The sequence below is a fragment of the Peromyscus maniculatus genome, chromosome 3 (genome assembly GCF_049852395.1).
Source record: "Peromyscus maniculatus bairdii isolate BWxNUB_F1_BW_parent chromosome 3, HU_Pman_BW_mat_3.1, whole genome shotgun sequence".
Lineage (NCBI taxonomy): Eukaryota > Metazoa > Chordata > Mammalia > Rodentia > Cricetidae > Peromyscus > Peromyscus maniculatus.
In genome coordinates, this window is record NC_134854.1 from 92,769,518 (window position 1) to 92,789,398 (window position 19,881).

Sequence of the window (19,881 nt, forward strand, 5' to 3'; positions counted from 1 at the left end):
AAGAGAGCTTTGCATTTATCTGCCACTCATTATCCTGCTGAGGCTGTTAACTCTGAGAGCTCAGTGGGAGCTCAGCCACCTGGGAGCGGAAGTGCAGCTTAGCAGATTTGTGAGTTACCAGAAGAAGTGTGTTACTGAAGTTACTGAAGAGTGTGTGTGTGTGTGTGTGTGTGTGTGTGTGTGTGTGTGTGTATGTGTTCGTGTGTTCTAAGCTCCATGTTCCTTAAACATATACATATATGTATATGTACTTATACATACGTATATATGTGTATATGTGTGAGTGTACATATATTACTAGATTTCAGAATTCTTAGCTAGACCATTTTATATCTAAGCGACATAACATAGTTAAGTCAGTAGTTAAGTGGCTTTCCTGTTTGATAACTCTAGAAGAAACATTGCTGCTTTATGGATAGGAACACAGACCCCTAGGACAGAGTAAATGACCCACCATATCTTGGTTAGTAGAGAGCTGACAGTAGAGTTTAGGTGACTGAAAAAAGTTGAAGTTGTTCTGCAAGGCCATCTTTTCATTAGAATCTAAAACTGATGCCTATACCTTGTCTTATATATTGGTTTGTTGGGCAGTATTTTATTGCACTTGAATAGAAGGTGCTCAGGTAATTAAGAAATTGAGGCAGGCTGCATGTCAGTTCATTTTAAGGTGGTTTTGTTGTGCTTTATGAAATGTGTTAATTTTTGAGAGACCATCTGGCCCTAGGTGTTTCTAGTCTACCACCTCAGAATGAGTGTTTGCAAAGGGTCAGCCACAGTTCTCTCAGGCCCTCTTGTGGTGGAAATCAGCATTGCATGCCTTTCCAGAAAGTTACGGTGACATGTTCTCGTCATCACAAAATTGTTCTATTTTCTTCTTCAGTCTAAAAACAGTGTTATATTATTCGGTCCCTTCATTTCACTATAAGATTCTAAAACATGCTTTTGTAAATTTAAGGTGGAATTTCAGTGTTGGCCACTTTGAACTTCGGTATATTCCAGACATGGAAACTAGAGCGGGATTTATTTTTTTTTTTTTTTTTTTTTTTTTTTTTTTTTTTTTTTGGTTTTTCGAGACAGGGTTTCTCTGTGTAGCTTTGCGCCTTTCCTGGAGCTCACTTGGTAGCCCAGGCTGGCCTCGAACTCACAGAGATCCGCCTGGCTCTGCCTCCCGAGTGCTGGGATTAAAGGCGTGCGCCACCACCGCCCGGCTGAGCGGGATTTATTGAGAGCACCTTTAAGCCTGGTGGAAACAAAGAAGACTCTAAAATTATTTCAGATGTGGAAGAACAGGAAGGTTCCATGCTGGACACGGTGATAAAGGTTTCCGTTGCCGATTGGAAGGTCATCGCGTTTAATAAGAAGGGAGGCCACCTGGAATGGGAGTATCAGGTATTTGAGACTCTGACTCAGTGGCTGTGTCCCCCAGTCCCTGTTTAACCACACACATTGCTAGAGGGAGGTAACTCCATTTTGGGTGCTCAACTCATCTCTGCTTTAAAACTGATCTTAAGAGACATTTTGTGGAGCTGGCAAAATGGTTCCATCAGTAATCACGTGCTGCACACACATGAGGACCTGAGTTCAGGTCTCCAGCACCCACATGGAAAGCCAGGCCTGGAGATCCAGGTCGATAGCTAGCCCTGGAAAGACAGAAAAGAGCAGATCCATGAAGCTCCTTGGCTGGCCATCCTAGCCTAAACAGTGAGTTCCTGTAGTTGGTGAGAGACCCTGTATCAAAAATAAGATGGGGGAGCTGAAGAGGTAGAGGGCTCCGTGGTTAGAAGCGGTTGCTGCTCTTGCAGAGGACACAGGTTAGACTTCTAGCACCCACATGGCTGCTCACAGATGCCTGTAACTCCATTTGCAGTAGACCCAACACTTCTGACCTCCACAGGTACCAGGCATGCAAGTGGTGCACAAACGTACATGCAAGCAAAACACTCACATTCGTAAAATAAGATTAACTAAATAAAAGCAACTAAGGAAGACAGCCAGCATCAACATCTAGCTTCCATGTGCACTCGCATGCTCACACCACCCATCCACACCCAGAAAGAAGTTATAAGTAAATGATATTTACAAGTTGAAACCTCTTAAATGCCACTTAAGTTCCTAAATGCTTTCCCTTCTTGTCTAGTTTTGTACACCGATTGCGTCCGCCTGGTTGGTGAGGGACGGCAAAGTCATCCCCATCAGTCTGTTCGACGATACAAGTTACACGGCTAATGAGGAAGTTTTGGAGGATGAAGAAGATCTTGTGGAGGCTGCTCGAGGAGCCACAGAGAACAGCGTGTACTTAGGTGGGTAGATGTAGCTCGTGAGCGGTCCCAGAATCCTTCGCTGATGAGCCGTCCCTTGACATCTCTGCCTCGATTTGCATTCCTGCAGTTTTTCCGTTTGTCTGGTTCTGCAGTCTAATTAGTATAGTCTATTCTCTCATCTGAGACTGATGTTAGAGAGGCTTAGAAATGCTCTTACTGCCGTACTGCCGGGTGGTGGTGGCGCACACCTTTAATCCCAGCACTTGGGAGGCAGAGCCAGGCGGATCTCTGTGAGTTCGAGGCCAGCCTGCTCTACAAAGTTCCAGGAAAGGCGCAAAACTACACAGAGAAACCCTGACTCAAACAAACAAACAGAAATGCTCTTACTGTGTAGAGATAAAATCCTTCCCTCGCATCTATATAGGTTTGCTCTCCCCTTATAGGCTGTAGTTTTTTATTTTGTGGCATCTTTACAGCTTTTTCTGAAAAACAGAAACAAAGTTCTCCTGCACTTCTGGACTATTGAGCATATCATATAAATTTTTTGTTTATGTTTGGATTAGTTTGGGTTATTAAATTGTCATAAAATTATATAAACTATATGCCACCCATACCTCAACCTGGTCTCCATGAAAAACTGTAATATGAATGTCTTTGTCAATATGAACAAGTCACATATATCTTTAAATAATATATTCATGGAAATAAAGAATGCCCTCCTCTTTGTAAAATAAATGAAAATATCATGCATGTGTTGCAATAGCATTTGGCCAAACTCTTAGTCATGGGCCTGGAATTACAGTTGTATAGATAAACTTCCCTTATGGAGACAGTCATTTCATCTCTTCAAAGTACAGGGAGTCTTATTTAATGATTTGATTGGAATGGTTTTTCTGTTATTGTAAAGGTGCTATTTATTCAGTGAGGAACATTGTAGAGGCCATATATAAACAATGTATGTAGTTGGACTTTTTTTGTACTGCCAGCTCCGGAATAATGACACAGAGACTTCTTATTAAGTATGAAAGCTTGGTCTTAGCTTAGGCTTGTCTCAACTAGCTCTTAAAACTTAAATTAACCTGTTTATATTAATATATGTTTTGCCACGTGGATCATTACCTCTCCTCTGTATTGTGCATTCCATTTCCTCCGTGTCAGGCTGGCAAATTTCTTGCACCTCAGATTCTTCCCATAATTCCCCTCTCCCCAGAAGTCCCACCTATTCTCTCCCTCATAACTATTGGCCATTCAGCTCTTTATTAAACCAATCAGAAGGTGCCTTGGCAAAGACAGATCTTTACAGTGTACAAAAAGATTATCCCACAACCTAACAATGTAGAGGCCTTATATATCTTGGGTTTTGTTGAGTCAGCTGTAGATGCCTTGAGCATCTTTCTTCTCTGGAAAGAACTGTAGCAGACAAAGAAGTAAGTGGAATTTATCTAAGTGCATTAAATCAAAGCAAACTTTTAAGAACTCCATTGTGTGACTAACATGTTTTTGTGGTTGACCCAGGGATGTACAGAGGCCAGCTATACCTGCAGTCATCTGTCAGAGTCTCAGAAAAGTTCCCTACAAGCCCAAAGGCCTTGGAGTCTGTCAACAGCGAAAATGCTATTATTCCTCTGCCGACGATCAAATGGAAGCCCTTAATCCGTAAGTCACTTAAAAACTTTACAAGTACCACCAAAGTATCTAAGTAAGCCAGGTGTGGTAGCACAGGCCTGCAACTTCCCAGTGTCTGGAAGGTGGGAGCAGGAGGCTCGGGGGCGTTGAGGGTCCTATTCAGTTACATAGTGAGTCTGAGGTCAGTCTGAACTTACAAGAGACCCTATCTCAAGAAAAGAACAAGCATGCCTTTAATCCAAGTGCTTGGAAGACAGAAGCAGTCCTATCTCTGTTAGTTCAAGGCTAGCCTGATCTTCACAGTGAGTTCTGGCCAATCAGGGCTACACTGTAAGACCTTGTCTTCAAAACAAACAAACATTAATAGCATTTAGAGAGGGGGGGGAGAGAGAGAGAGAGAGAAAGAGAGAGAAAGGGAATAAGTAAAAAAGTTATCTGGTTATCACATCATATTTTCCAGAAAAATAAGTGAATTGAATTGAAGAACTGGGCCAAATTCTTTGTCTTTCCACGCCTTTTGTTTATTTTTTATAAACATTTTATTTAAATTACTTTTAAAAAAATTTTTTAGTTTAATTTTATTATGGGCATGCATGCCCTGTATACATGTATCAGTCTGGGGACAGCTGTAGAGGAATTCTGTCCTTCCACCGTTATGTGGGTTCCAAGATCAGATTCAAGTTTGAGACTTGATTGGCAAATGCCTTTACCCAATTAACCACCTTGCTGAACTTATGTGATTCTTTGAACAGACTTTCTGTGTCTGTTGTCTTAAGACATGATCTGTGTTGCCCGGGCTCATCTCCAACTCCTGGGCTCCAGTCTTTCCTTCCCCCCAATAGCTAGGACTGCAGCTGGGCCATCTTCTGAGTCTCGTGTTCTGTGTAGGACTGTCTGCTTCTCAGCAGCGAGGACGCTGGGCTCTCTGACCTGTGTTCTTGAACTAAGCTGTGAGTGAATATCGGCTAAGTGATGCCTTTCGTCAAAGTCACGTGGTTAATAGTTTACATTCTTTTCAGATTCTCCTTCTAGGACTCCTGTCTTGGTTGGGTCTGATGAATTTGACAAATGTCTAAGTAATGATAAGTTTTCCCATGACGAATACAGTAATGGTGCACTTTCAATTCTACAGTATCCATATGGTAAGTGTCATTACTCATAAATGGAAATTACTCGTTTCATTTGCCTCATTCAGTTGTTTGAAATTAATCAATAGAATTCAGATGAAGGTAAGTTGATTGACATATAGAAAAGTGAAAAATAAATTTGGGAGGCCATAAGCAGTACAAGCTTCACAGCTCGACTGTAAGGGTCCAATCTCAGTGGCCACTACACTAGCTTGGGCACCGCTATCTTCCCTGTGTCTGGGTTTTCATATCTGTAAAACCACTAGTAACTAGCACATAGTCACTGGACACACCTGTGAGATCATGGGTCACAATATGAACTAGCATTCTTCCGACCACATCCTAAGTATCCATAAATATGTATTATGTTTTATTATTAGCTCTAATTTAATAATCTGCTCGATGCTTCCCCTTGCTCTAATGGTTAAGATTCATTCCTCTGCCATTTATCTGACTATAAAATATAGACTATATATAATAAACTCTATAATGAAAACAGCTGAGCGTGATGGCACAAGCCTATATTCTCAGCACTCAGGAGGCAGAGGCAAGAGGATCATGCAAAGCCAGCCTAGGTTACTTAGTGAGGCCCTGTCTCAAACAGGCCAGTACATAAAGAGATTTGCTGCCAAGCCTGATAACATGAGTTGCTCTAGACCCATGTGGTAGGAGGAGAGAACCCCCTCCTGCAAGTTGTCCCATGACCTCTACATGGACACATGGCATACATGTACACATACTTACACAATAAATGCATAATTTTTTTTTAAAAGATCAGAAAAAGAAAATGGGTATTTCTCAGGGAGCTACATGAAAATGATCTAAGATGAGATCATGTACTTTTATCCTCAGAAAAATTGATGCACAAGTCAAAAATAATAATGTGTCATATCAGCAGCAGCAATTAAACTTTATTTATTGTCTTTTTGAAACAGGGTCTCACTATATAACCTTGGCTGGCCTGGACCTTGCTGTGTAGACCAGGCTGGCCTAAGAATCATAGAGATCCATCTGCCTCTGCCTTCCAAGTGCTGGAATTAAAGACCTGTGCCAAAGGTGTGGGCCACCATATCCAGCAGCAGCAAATTTTTTTTAAGTTAGGATATAGGGGCTGGAAAGGTGGCTCAGTAGTTAGGAGAGCATATTGCTTTTGCAGAAGACCTGAGTTTGGTTCCCAGCACCTACATGGGGTGACTCACAATGTGATGCCCTTTTCTAGCCTCTGTAGTTCCAGCATTCATGTACATACAAATACCAAAACATAAACACACACATCTACACATAATTTAAAATCAGTAAATAAAATAAAATTGGGGTATGTTCACACATGGAAGTCTTTTGACAGTTTTAAAACCCTCAGCTTGGTATCAGACAAAAACATTAGTCACTTTAGATGTTAGAACTGAAAATTTATTATATAACTCAAATCAGTAAGAAAACAGAAGGCTGTGAACTAGAAATAGTAGACATCACCTAAAATGGATCAAAAACCAGTAAAAGAGAATTTTTTAGTCTGTCCCTGTGTAGTCCAAGTGGAAGGTTAAGGATAGATGTACGGGCACTAGAGAGATGGCTCAGTGGTTAGAACACTTACTGTTCTACTGATGACCCGGGTCCTGTCCCGGCACCCACACAGTGCCTTATAGCTATCCATAATTCCAGTTCCAGGGGATCTGCAATGCTCCTCTGACCTCCACGGGCACCAGGCATGCACATGCTACACGTAAATACATGCAGTTAAAATGTTCATACACATAAGAATTAAAATAATAAATAAAATAAGACATGCTGGTTGCCAGCACAGATTCACTTTGACATCCCAAAGTGAACGAGAGAGCATGATGGAGGTTGTCCTGCAGCTGTAAGGAAAGACTGTGGTAGCATCTGGTGTTTAACTGATCCCAAGTGAAAGAAAACGGAAGACCCCTTGAAGGAAGCTTGAGTACTAACTTAATTATCAGTAAGGTGATTAATGAGGCAGCCCTTGGAAGGGCTTTCCCTGATCATTATTTACAATAAATTTAAAATGCTCTGTTTGAGGTAGAGAAACGACTGAGCTGTTAAGAAGCTTATGTGTTATTATTCAGAAGACCTGGGTCCACGAGAGTCAAGGAATTGGTACCAGGCGTGGTAGTACACACCTTTAATCCTAGCACTTGAGAGGTAGAGGCAGGCATGTCTGAGTTTGGGCTGCACAGGAAAACCCTGTCTGGAAAGAAAGAAAAGAAAAGGAATTGGTGTCATAACCATAAAATGGCCTGATTTTTGGCCATTAAAGATAAGACTATTGCCGGGCAGTGGTGGTGCACGCCTTTAATCCCAGCACTCAGGAGGCAGAGCCAGGTGGATCTCTGTGAGTTCGAGGCCAGCCTGGGCTACCAAGTGAGTTCCAGGAAAGGCACAAAGCTACGCAGAGAAACCCTGTCTCCAAAAAACAAAAACAAAAACAAAAAAAAAAAAAAGATAAGACTATTGCCGAGCGATGGTGACTCACGCCTCTAACCCCAGCACTTAGGAGGCAAAGGCAGGCAGATCTCTGAGTTTGAGGCCAGCCTGGTCTACAGAGTGAGTTCCAGGAAGCCAGGGCTACACAGGGAAATCCTATCTTGAAAAAAAGTGGGGGGGCGGGGGGCGGGGAAATAGCTATTATAGTTGTCTTAACAGGAAACCCCTTTGGGTGTTTGTTGTCTCAGATAATGGTTACTATCTGCCGTACTACAAGAGAGAAAGGAATAAACGGAGCACACAGATCACAGTCAGATTCCTGGAGAGCCCACATTACAGCAAGAACATCCGCAAGAAGGACCCCGTCCTCCTCCTGCACTGGTGGAAGGAAATATTTGCAACCATCTTGCTTTGCATCATAGCCACGACATTTATCGTGCGCAGGCTTTTCCATCCTCAGCCCCACAGGGTAAGATGCTCTTTCAACCTAATGCGTTTCCAAATGTCTGCTGTATAGAAAGCTTATGGGAGGGGGGAGGTTAATGTATTCTGATTTTACCACAGGATCACTTATGCTTATACCGTTGTCCATCACTTAACCGAGAAGGAACAATCTGGGAAATGTGTCACTAGGCAATTTTATCACTGTACCAAGTCCTAGAGTGTACTTCCACTCGAGACGGTCAAGGCTGCTGCATTCTAGACAGCATGACACAGCCTGCTACTGCTAGGCTGCAGTCTTGTACAGTGTGTGCTTACAGCACAGTGGTCAGTGTCTCTGTATCTGAAGTAGACAACGCACAGTCAAAAAGCATACTAGCCGCAGTTGCTTTGCAAGTCTATGATGATGTTTCGGGAGGGCTGGAGAGATGGTTCAGTGGTTAGGAACACTTACTGCTCTTGTGTACCCACATCAGACAGCTCTTAACTGCCTGTATCTCCAGCTACAGGGAACCTGACAGCCTCTTCTGGCCTCCATGGGTGTCCACATGTATTTTGGCATAGGGTCATACATACATAAAAATAAAATATCTTTAAATTATAATAATAACATATTTATGAGCACACTGTTGTGTACGTGTGCTGTAGAGGACTGGATGGCTGTGATGCCAGGCATGGCTGCACCCATTTCTGCTTCCTTCTCTTTATTCAGTCCTCTGTCCTTTGCATTCTGGCTTTCATTCCTACAACTCTCAAAACCGACCTTGACAAGACCTCTAGATGACCTTTTGTTAAATGTAGTGGACAATTTCCTGTCCCCTAGCTGAGCCTCTGTGATGACATTGTTGTGTGCTTCTCTTTGACTTTTCCATTTTGACTTCCCTGACCCGGGCCCTCCCTGTCTCCTTGGAAGTTGAGTGGATCCTTCAGGACTTTACCTTCCTCAGCTCCTCCTGGCCACCACAGTACACCTCAGGGCTCTACAGTCTCTTCACATGTTCTCCTGTTCTTTCCAGCATCAAGCATCTTGTTGATTCCCAAATCCCACATCCCTCCTTTTCTTCTTCTTTTTTTTAGAAAGGGGCTCACCCTGTAACCATGTTGACCAGAACTGATGTTAGTCTGCCTGCCTCCACTTCCTGGGTGCTGGGATCAAGGTTTCCTCCCAGATCCAAATCCTTTCTCTGGAGCAACTGTCCAGTTAGAACTATACAAATAGCTCAAATGAGCCTAATCTCAGACTGTGCTCATCCATCCCATCCCGTCCCCAGCCTGTCCCACTGGCATTTTCTGTCTCAGATTGCAGTGTTCTGCTCTCTTACCACAGCCAAAGCTGTTCTCTCCCTCACCAGTCCCTAGTCCTGTCAAGGTCTTCTTCGTAATATCTTCAATTTTCATTTCCTTATCTCTGTTTCCATTCCCTCGGTACAAATACCATTGCTCGTCTTCTGATGGCTGAAATATCCTCTGACTGGGCTCATACCCTTAGTCCACTCCCTGTCTGAAAGCCATTCTCCAGCTCCATTTTAACACATTTCCTGGCACTAGAACCTCTAATAACTGACTTCACATTTTTGTTAGAATAAAGTTTGTCCTTCTTCAAATATGCAAGGGTTCTGAGTGAGTTATGCCTTGCCTGCTCTGTACCTATCTTTCCCCGCACCTTAGATTCCTTAATTAGGCTCTCTGCTTATGTCAGAATCACCCTCAGCTGGAGAGATGGCTCAGAGGTTAAGAGCGCTGGCTGCACTTCCAGAGGTCCTGAGTTCAATTCCCAGCACCCACATGGAGCCTCACAGCCATCTATAATGAGATCTAATGCCCTCTTCTGGCCTGCAGGCATACATGACGACAGAATACTATATATACAATAAACAAACAAGTAAATAAATGAGTAGCACCCTCTGCCCCTTGCCGATGCACTTAATAGAGACTGTCTCATTTCTCTCTGCTTGTTGACAACATTCTGGAACCAGTTAGTTACTTGTCCAGCTCTCCAGTCCCTTACACAGCACCCAGCAGGACAAGAACCAGGGAATAGATGAGCCATTATTACCTCTGCCCTTTACCGTGATAATAGTTAATATCCTCTAGAAAGTCCTCTTGAGGTTGGTAAAGAGACATTGCCAAGTTCAATTTCCTGTAGTCAGAATATTTTTTTAAAAGCATCTACCTGGGCTGGGAAGATGGCTCAGAGGTTAAGAGCACTTACATCTCTTGAAGAAGGCCCAGGTTCAGTTCCCAGTAGCCACAGAGCATCTCACAGCCATCTGTAATTGTATTTCTGTGGGATCTGACATGCTCTTCTGGCCTGGGTAGGCACCTGCACACACGTATGCACATGGTGCATCCACATTCATGAAAGCCAACATTCATACACACAGAATAAAATCTTTTTAGAAAGAGAAAAGAATCCATTTACTGACAAGGGGGCTGGCAATGGAAACGTAAACCTACTGAAGTGCAGGAAAGGGAATTGCTGTTTCTTGTATAGATGCTTTTCATTTTTTTCCCAGTGCTGTTTGTTTTTCAATGTTATCTCATAATCTAAGATGATCGGCTGACTTCCGATCAGCTTTGTACTAACAGTGAGTAACTCTGCTTTCTGCCTTCTCAGCAAAGGAAGGAGTCTGAAACGCAGTGTCAGACTGAAAATAAATACGACCCTGTGAGTGCCGATACCAGTGACAGTAGCTGGAGCGACGTTAAAAACTCAGGCTACGTGTCCCGGTAAGAGTCTCAGGAAATGTGGATGCACACAGACAGCCTCTGGAGTGTTCAGTTGTGAATCCACACCCCAGCTTTGTCGTCCACCAGCTGAGACGTTAGCAAAATGAGACTGATTTATGTCTCTAATCATGGGTGAGATGTCACTCTTTTCAGAAGATAGGAAGGTGGTACAATTGGCCCTTGAACTCTTGAGGGCTTGTGCATTTGGGGAGGCGGATTTGTACCGAGGTCCTTGACTCTATTTTGGGGGATTCAGATGATGGCTCTTCCCTCTCTGTGAAGGTAATTGGCCCAGGGAGGGTTGGCGTCGATTATGTCTCCTCCTTAGCTGTCCTCTGAACAGCTGAGGCAACTGCTAAATTACCATGCGTGTTCAAGTCCTAAGAGCCACTCCATGGAGCAGCTGAGTCTCCATCCGTGGGGCTGGAGGACTCTCCAGCGTGCATGCATGAATTCTCAGAGAAACTCAACAGACATTTGTCAGACCTTTCATTTGCCAGCTAGTGTCCAGATTCTAGAAAGACAGAGAGAAAGAAAAGTGTTTCGTCCACATTTATGGTCCCTGTGATGCAGCGGTGCTGAGACACACGAGCGTCATTGTAACCGTCAAAGAAAGCATTGTGTGGACGGTGCAATGGGGACAGTTAAACGGGTGAGATCAGCAGGATGGAGGAAGGATGGGATTTCATTAAGTGCAAAGAAGCAGCTATCCAGGAGAGCGCAGAGCAGGAACAAGAACCCTGAACCTGAGAGAGAGCGTGATGCACAGCGTAGGTCGGACCCCTGACTTCTGTGATCTCACACCCAGTGTACACAGCCTAAAATTAGTTAAATTAGTTCCACCGTGGGGAACACAACCCCAACCTGAGCTGGTTTTGGAGTGAGGAAATACAATGAGACACGCTTTCCCCTCTGAACCTGACGAGAAACTTAGAGCCAGTCATGGTGGCCCATGGCAGTAATATCCAGACAGTGGAGAGAGGCTGGAGCAGGAGGACCACCATGAGTCATCAGAGGGAGCCGGGCTGCGGGTGACAGTGACGGGCTGCGGGAGATGACAGTGGTGAACTGAGCTTCTCTGAACACCTTCCACGGTGGGTGTACTGGGTGATGACGCTATGTTCCCAATGTCGGCTTGCTGCCTACTGAGAGTTCCGGCTAACGGTGCACTTACATATAGTAAGGTTGATTCACTCTCTTCAGAGAACACTCACAAGCAATGGAAGACAGTGAAAGACATTTTAACAGAGGCAGAATGCTAAAGAAAACAAAAGCGTAGAGAGAATGGACAAGATGATACTACGGAGCTGACAGAAAGTTTTGGGAAGGACGGATATTAGTACAATTACTATAAGAACAAGTGGTTACCAACTAAGCAAAGCCATTCATTACTTATGTGTATGGAATTTATGTGTGTGTGCTTATTTATGCACACAGATAAACTTAGAATACTGCTAGTAATATTTATGCTGTGCTTTTTATGAAACACATTCTGAGAGTTTACAGAGTTTATGCATTTGTGTGTGATAATGTAATATTGAACTGTTTTTGTTCAATATTGAAACGTTACTATAACATTTAAAACTATTTCAAGCTTTAAAAATTTGGTTTTTTTTTTTTGGTTTTTTTTTAAGATATCTAACAGATTTTGAGCCAATTCAGTGCATGGGTCGCGGTGGCTTTGGAGTCGTCTTTGAAGCTAAAAACAAAGTAGATGATTGCAATTATGCTATCAAGCGGATCCGTCTCCCCAATAGGTAATGGATGATGCTTTCAGTAAATTGGATCTCATCTCACAGGCAAAATGCCTTTCCTTGTGCTCCATCGTCACAGTGTAGTTTCTTCTTCCAGCTCCGTGCTTCCGAGTGCTGCCAAAGACTTGTCAACTGTGAGCTGTAGATTGCTTTAAAGTGTGGTCTTTAGGATAGAGAGGTGATGGCTTGGTGGTTAAACACACTTGCTGCACAAGCCTGAAGACCAGAGTTCTGATCCCACCACCCAAATAAAAAGCTGGGCATCCTGCACATACCTGTAACACCAGTGCCAGATTGGATGGAGATGGGAGGATCACTGAGGCTCCCTGGTTTCTAGCCTAGATTTAAGAAAAAAGAAGAAGAAAAGAAAAAAAAAATAGCAAGCTCCAGGTCAGAAAGACCCTGCCTTAAAAGGAATATGATGAACAGTGAGAGTGATAAAGGAGGGTGCCCAACTCCTTCCTTAGGCCTTTATGTGTCCACATACACATATGAGCATTTACCAGGATCACACAACATATATACACAGAAATATATGTGAATTCTTAATATTTCTCCAGAGGTAAGTATAGGAACTATAGTCACAGCATTTCAGAATCACTTCTGTTATAATGTATTAGTTGGTATTCCACTAACGTAACAAAAGAGCAGATAATTCACTTTAAGGTTGTTCGTTTTGGCTTGTTGGTCCCCAGGTTTCAGTTGATGATGAGTTGGCCTTGTTACTTTTTAGCCCGTGACAAGGGAGAGAATGTGTGGTGTAGAAAACAGCTTAACAGTTCATCGTGGCTAGGGAGAGAGGAGAAGACTCAGAACTCAGCAGCTCCCCTTCAAGGGCACACCCCCAGTGGACCACTGCATAGTTGCCATCACCTCCCAGGGATGTTCCATATCCAAACTGCAATTTGTGGCTTACCGCTAGGAAAATAAGAACTGGCCTGGCCCTGGCGGTGCATGCCTCTCATCCCAGTAGTCAGGAGGTTGAGGTGGGAGGGTCCTGTGTCTCACTGCTGTAACAAATGCCTGGCAAAATCAGCTTCAGAAGGGAGGGTTTGTTTAGCCTCACGGTTTGAAGACACAGTCCACCATGCCAGGGAAGGCGCTGGGACGGGAGTGTGAGGTACCGGGTCACATTGTGTCTGCAGTCAGGGAGCACAGGGAGAAGGATGCTGCTGCTTGGCTTCCATCCTTCCTTTTGTCTGACAGTTGACAAGTCTTTCTACCTCGTTTAACCTAATCTACATAGATCATCCCTCACTGTGTGCCAGACACTTATCTCCTGGGTGACTCTTCCTCACATGGACCAACAGACCTTTAAGAGTCAGTAGTGACTTTCACTCAGCTAAGAAACTATTTAGATAAGGAAGTAGGTATGTCAGTAGCCATTATTTCCAGAAAGGTGAAAACAAAAACAAAAACAAAAAAACACTACACATTTTGTTTTGTTGGTAATTTAGTAGTTAATATGTGCCGAAGGCTAACTATGTTCTTGATTTTATATCCAAAGAGACTTCTGTTGCATTCTTTGGTTTTCCCCATTGGACATAGAATATTTCAGCTACTGACAGACCCTCCTATGTTCTGTGTTTCAGGGAGTTGGCGCGGGAGAAGGTGATGCGGGAAGTCAAAGCCCTGGCTAAGCTGGAACACCCGGGCATTGTGAGGTACTTCAATGCCTGGCTGGAGACACCACCGGAGAAGTGGCAAGAGGAGATGGATGAGATCTGGCTGAAGGACGAAAGGTAGCTTGGTTAGACCGACTAACAAATGAGCGTCTCCTCCTCGGTGGCGCTTCACTGTGAACATGGTGTCCTGAAAAAGAAAGTATGGTAGTGTTCTTCCTGTATCACCATGTCATTTTCTCACCCCTTGTTAAGTACCTGAGATTTAGGCTTTTGCTTAGTATGAATAATATTCAAGGGACCCACAGTGGCTTTTCTCAATATGAAATGCTTCTGCGTTTTTTCTTTCTTTCTTTTTTTTTTTTCTTTTTTATGAGGTTTTTATCTTGGCAGTTAACAATTTATAACTTCATTTTAAATAGTTTTAGGTTATTTCAGGGGTTTTTGTTTTGGTTTTGCTTTGTTTCTCGAGATACAGTTTGTCTCTGTAATTCCGACTGTCCTGGAACTCACTCTGTAGACCAGGCTGGCCTCCAGCTCAGAGATCCGCCTGCCTGTGCCTCCCAAGTGCTCAGATTAAAGCCGTACGCCACCACTGCCTGGGTGGCTATTTCAGTTTTCAAAAGTACATGTGCTTAGGTAGTCTGCAGACACTCCCTGTGTATGATGTGTTGTGGGAAGCCCCTCAAAAGCACAGTGAAGAGAGGCGCAAAATGGCGCCGGGAGGTGAGGTTCCTGCGCTCACGCGCGGCTTCTTCCGAGCTTGCCCTGGCCTCGGGGGCGTAGGGTATTAGAGTCTGGGGTGGACTGGGACTCCTGTCTTGGCACGTGTCTGTGTGGCACGGTCACGCACTCCACGGTGCCACTTAGACGTTTGAACCGCGTGGGCCGGGATCACCTTGAACCCGAGGAGAAGCAGGCGTGGAAGTGGCTGGCAGAGGAAGAGCTGCTGCGGATGCAGGTGTGGGCGTGCGCCTGGGCCAGGCGAGACAGGGATTGTTGCTGAGGGGCTGGGACAGGACACAGCCTTGCTTCGGTTTGCCCTCATGCTGCCCCCACAGGCGGATGCTGGCACCGGGGAAGGGAAGCTAGACTTTATCAGAGGGAAGAGGTCTCCGTCTCCCCGCGGTGACCCCGAGAGAAAAAGGTTCCGCTTCAGTTCAGAGTCAGGTTAGTGCCGCCCCCCTCCTGTCTGCGCCCCTGGTTTCTCCAGAAGGCAGTGTGCATGTTCTGCATTGCCAGGCAGTCGATGGGGGCAAGCACCGAGTCAGGGACCAGGGAGCCCCAGCTCTGCTGCCTGCAGCTTTCCTCCACTCCTGACTCGAGCGGAGCTAGAAGTACCCCATCCCGACTGGCAGGGGCAGGAGGACCTATCCCAGCCCCGTCCCCATGTTCCAGACTCCAGCTCTACACCACCCAGCCCAGACTGCTCAGGACCCCCAACCAAGAACAGCACCACCAAGAAGTCATGTTCCAGGAGAGCCTTAAAGGAAGCAGTTGAGAGCACAGATGAAGAGCAGCCAACAGCCCGGGCTGCCAAGATGGGACTAGAGGAGAGCAGTGAGGAGGAAGGGGAGGGTCCTGTCAGGGCAAGGAAGGTCTGGAAGGGAGGGAACACCGAGGAAGAGGATGCTGTCAAAAAGGCACGGAAGGGGAGGGCTAAGAAGCAAGCTGGGGCCAAGAACAAGCGAGCTCCGGGCCCGAGCGGCAGCCAGGAAGAAGCAGGGCAGGGGAGAAAGTGAGAGCGGTGAGGAGGAGGCTGTGCAGGGGGGAGGCACGGCTGCTGACCGCCACAGGGAAAGTGAAGACAGCGACGAGGAGACCCTAGCCAAGAAGAGGGGGCACCGGGGGCCCAGACCGAGGGGCAGCAACGGGCAGAGGGTGAGCTACAAGCAGAAAGCGGCAGGCTCGGGAGACAGTGAGGACGAGAAGGGACCCGGGGCGGGAAGTAGTGGGGACAGCAGCGGGGAGGAAGGAGGGCGCTCCCCGAGGAAAAGGAGCAAGGACAGGGCCCAGACTGCGAGTGGGAGAAGGCAGAGTGCGAGCAGTGAGGACGGGGAAGGCAGCACACAGGAGCTGGCCACTGCGGGAGGAACTGCAGAGACGCGCACACCAGACGGCACTGATGGCGAGAGCGCCAGCCAGGCAGGAGAGAGCGCCGGAGAGGAGAGGAAGAACTGCTCCTCCAAGAAGAGCTCCAAGAAAGGCAAGGCACGAAGTTCCTCTTCCTTATCAGATTCCAGTCCAGAGCCCACCAGCCAGAAGGCTGGGTCTCGTCGTGCAGAGGACCATCCAGCTGTGGTGAGACTAAAGCGTTATATTCGGGCTTGTGGTGCCCATCGAAACTACAAGAAGCTGCTGGGCTCCTGTCGCTCCCACAAGGAGCGCCTGAGTGTCCTCAGGGCTGAGCTGGAAGCGCTGGGCATGAAGGTCCTTCCTTGGAGAAGTGTCGGGCCCTGAAGGAGCAGCGAGAAGAGGCAGCTGAGGTGGCTTCCTTGGATGTTGCCAATATCATCAGCAGTTCAGGCCGATCACGAAGAAGTAATGCCTGGAACCCTTCAGGGGAAGGAGTCCCCCCAGGGGAGCTTTATCGCCGAACCCTGGACTCAGAAGAGGAGCGACCACGCCAGGCACCTCCAGACTGGTCCCATATGCGGGGCATCATCAGCAGTGATGGCGAGAGCAGCTGAACTCCATGCCCAAGGGGACCTTGCCCTGTTACACAAAGAGCCTGTGGCCCTGAAGCAGCTTCTGAAGAGAGCTAAGTTGCTGGCACAGCACTCAATTCCTGTTCTCTAAGGTTGTTTTGGGGGTTGGTTTTTTGTTTTGTTTTGTTTTGTTTTGAGAGTCAATAAAGTAATGTTTGTAATTAAAAAAAAAAAAAAAAAAAAAAAAAAAAGCACAGTGAAGAATGATGAAGCAACCTGCCCGCAGAGTGTTCAGTCCCTGGAGGTATCTTGTTAAGTAACTCCTGTTATAGACTCCAGGATGAAGGGAAGTGGCCTCTTGTATCAAAGCCTGTGAGCTGCTGTAGTTTGCACAGGGGCTTCAGAATTGTGGCCATCAAAAAACCCTGTCATGGGTGTTGCTCTACTATTTTACACTTTGTACAAAAGGCTGATACACAGAATAACTATTTCAAGTATGTAATTAAGCTCTCAGGACTGGAGAGATGGCTCAGCAGTGAAGATCATTTGCTGCTCTTGCAGAGGACTTGGGTTCAGTTCCCAGCTCACAACTGCCTGTAAGTCCTGTTCCAGAGAATCCAGTGCCCTCTTCTGGACTCTACAGGCACTGCGTACACAGGTGCACACACAGACAAGAAGGTACACACACAAATTTAAAACAAAATTAGCAAGGAATAGATGGGATGAGATATTCTTTGTCCCATGTGCCATATTTTATTTCCCCTATGTGTTTTTGGTAAGTGTATTTATAATAATGGAAACATTTTAAGCCAAGGTACAGATCAGATAACCTAATTGACATATATTTATTCAAATCTTTGTATTTCTCCCACTTTTAGCACAGACTGGCCACTCAGCTCTCCTAGCCCAATGGATGCCCCATCCGTTAAGATCCGCAGAATGGATCCTTTCTCTACAAAAGAACATATTGAAGTCATAGCTCCTTCACCTCAAAGAAGTCGGTCTTTCTCAGTGGGCATTTCCTGTGGCCAGACAAGTTCATCTGAGAGCCAGTTCTCTCCACTGGAGTTCTCAGGAACAGACTGTGGAGACAACAGCGAGTCAGTGGATGCAGCCCGCAACCTCCACGACAGCTGCCTGACGGGGTGCGACGTGGAAGACGGTACCATGGACGGCAATGATGAGGGGCACTCCTTTGAACTCTGTCCTTCTGAAGCGTCTCCCTACACAAGGTCAAGGGAGGGGACATCCTCTTCCATAGTGTTCGAAGACTCTGGCTGCGACAATGCCTCCAGTAAGGAAGACCCCAGAACGACCCGGCTGCACAATGGCAACCATTATGTGAATAAGCTAACTGACTTCAAGTACTCTAGCAGCAGATCCTCTTCAGAAGGCACCCTGTCTACCTCTCCCACCAGGCCAACCACTCTGAGTTTAGATTTCACCAAGAACACTGTGGACCAGCTGCAGCCCAGCTCCCCGAAGGTGTACCTGTACATTCAGATGCAGCTGTGCAGGAAGGAGAACCTGAAAGACTGGATGAACCGGCGCTGCAGCATGGAGGAGAGGGAACACAGTGTGTGTCTGCACATCTTTCTGCAGATCGCAGAGGCCGTGGAGTTTCTGCACAGCAAGGGACTCATGCACAGGGACCTCAAGGTTTGTCTGTCGTCGGAGAACGTCACACCAGGCTTCGGGTGTGACGTCCGCGGTTCAGAGCGGGGCTTACAGTTGTCAGTCTTTCACCAGAGTGGAGTGATGTAAAGGCATTAGAGAGCAGCAGTCCGGGAAGGAAACGGGAAAGGAGAAGTCTCATGTTTGAAGGGTTCAGGCAAACGCATTTTCCTCTATAGCCTGTTCTTTTTTGTTTTACTGTGAAAAGGGTTTCCAGTAGTCCTGATGGGGAAAAGAGTCTCTGACTCAAGTCCACCACGAGCAGTTATACTACGTAATCCCTATGCTTTAAAAATATTTTTACAGGGCTGGAGAGATGGCCCAGAGGTTAAGAGCACTGGCTGCTCTTCCAGAGGTCCTGAGTTCAATTCCCCGCAACCGCATGGTGGCTCCCAACCATGGTGCCCTCTTCTGGCGTGCAGGCATGCAGGCAGGCAGAACACTGTATACACAATAAATAAATAAATCTTTTAAAAAAACCACCAGACATTGGCGACACACACCTTTAATCCCAACACTCAGGAGACAGAGGCAGGTGGGTCTCTGAGTTCGAGGCCAGTCTAGTCTATAGAGTGAGTTTCAGGACAGTCAGGGATACAGAGAAACCCTGTCTGGAAAAACCAAATTATGTGGATGGATGGATGGATGGATGGATGGATGGATGGATGGATGGATGGATAGATAGATAGATAGATAGATAGATAGATAGATAGATAGATAGATAGATAGATAGTTTTTTTTCTTTTATTATAGTTATTTAGAGTGCACACTCGTGTGTATGCTTGGTATATGTGTGAAAATCAAAGGACAACTTGTGAGAGTCAATTCTGTTCTTTTACTGTGTGGATACTTCTTACGGCTTTGAATAACCTTGACACAGGTAGCCCTGGGTCTCTATAGCAGCACATGGTGAGAGGAACCTGGGGGAAAGGGAGATGAGTCTTCCCCGGCCAGCTCTGATTTGGGGCAGTAGATGTCCATGTTTTTGCCGCATTGCTGACTGGGAGGGCTTTGAGGGAGAAGCCAACTAGAGAAAGGTGGTAAACGCTTAGCCCTGTGGCTGTAGCTGTGAGACTTAAAGCCTGGTCTCAGAGTATACAATATCGAACAGTGCAGCAACACCCTGTGCTGAATTGCATAAAATTCCAAATCCAAGTGGTAGAGCATCCTGTAATCCCAGCACTTAGGAGACTGAGACAGGAGGACTGATGTGAGTTCAAGGCCAGTCTGGGTCACAAAGTGAGAGCCTGACTCAGTAATGAATATATATATTCACACAGTGTTTCCATAGCATACATTTCTTTTCTTTTTTTTTTTTTTTTTCTTCTGTTTTTTCGAGACAGGGTTTCTCTGTGTAGCTTTGGTGCCTGTCCTGAAACTCACTCTGTAGCCCAGGCTGGCCTCGAACTCACAGAGATCAGCCTGCCTCTGCCTCCCAGGTGCTAGGATTAAAGGCGTGCACCACCACCACCCAGCCATAGCATACATTTCTAAAAACAAGTGTACAGGACTGTAACCAGTTTGCTGATTCTGTTTTTCTGTTTTTATTTGAG

General features: G+C 45.7%; 2 protein-coding genes across 2 annotated transcripts in view; both read left to right on the forward strand.

The window, feature by feature from the left end:
* Positions 1-19,881, forward strand: part of Eif2ak3 (eukaryotic translation initiation factor 2 alpha kinase 3) — a 72,544-nt gene that overhangs the window by 40,352 nt on the left and 12,311 nt on the right. Inside the window, exons 5-14 of the mRNA XM_042273441.2 lie at positions 956-1,011; positions 1,211-1,389; positions 2,138-2,300; positions 3,777-3,917; positions 4,907-5,029; positions 7,708-7,928; positions 10,518-10,630; positions 12,265-12,387; positions 13,977-14,126; positions 17,533-18,313. Coding sequence (XP_042129375.2) covers positions 956-1,011; positions 1,211-1,389; positions 2,138-2,300; positions 3,777-3,917; positions 4,907-5,029; positions 7,708-7,928; positions 10,518-10,630; positions 12,265-12,387; positions 13,977-14,126; positions 17,533-18,313 — 2,050 coding nt within the window. The remainder of the gene's footprint in view (positions 1-955; positions 1,012-1,210; positions 1,390-2,137; positions 2,301-3,776; positions 3,918-4,906; positions 5,030-7,707; positions 7,929-10,517; positions 10,631-12,264; positions 12,388-13,976; positions 14,127-17,532; positions 18,314-19,881) is intronic.
* Positions 14,717-16,829, forward strand: LOC143272386 (HIRA-interacting protein 3-like). Its single transcript, XM_076566898.1, is given in 6 exon segments — positions 14,717-14,781; positions 14,844-14,967; positions 15,068-15,176; positions 15,405-15,703; positions 15,705-16,434; positions 16,437-16,829. Coding segments are annotated over 6 exon segments (1,584 nt in total). The 5' UTR covers positions 14,717-14,719; the 3' UTR covers positions 16,697-16,829.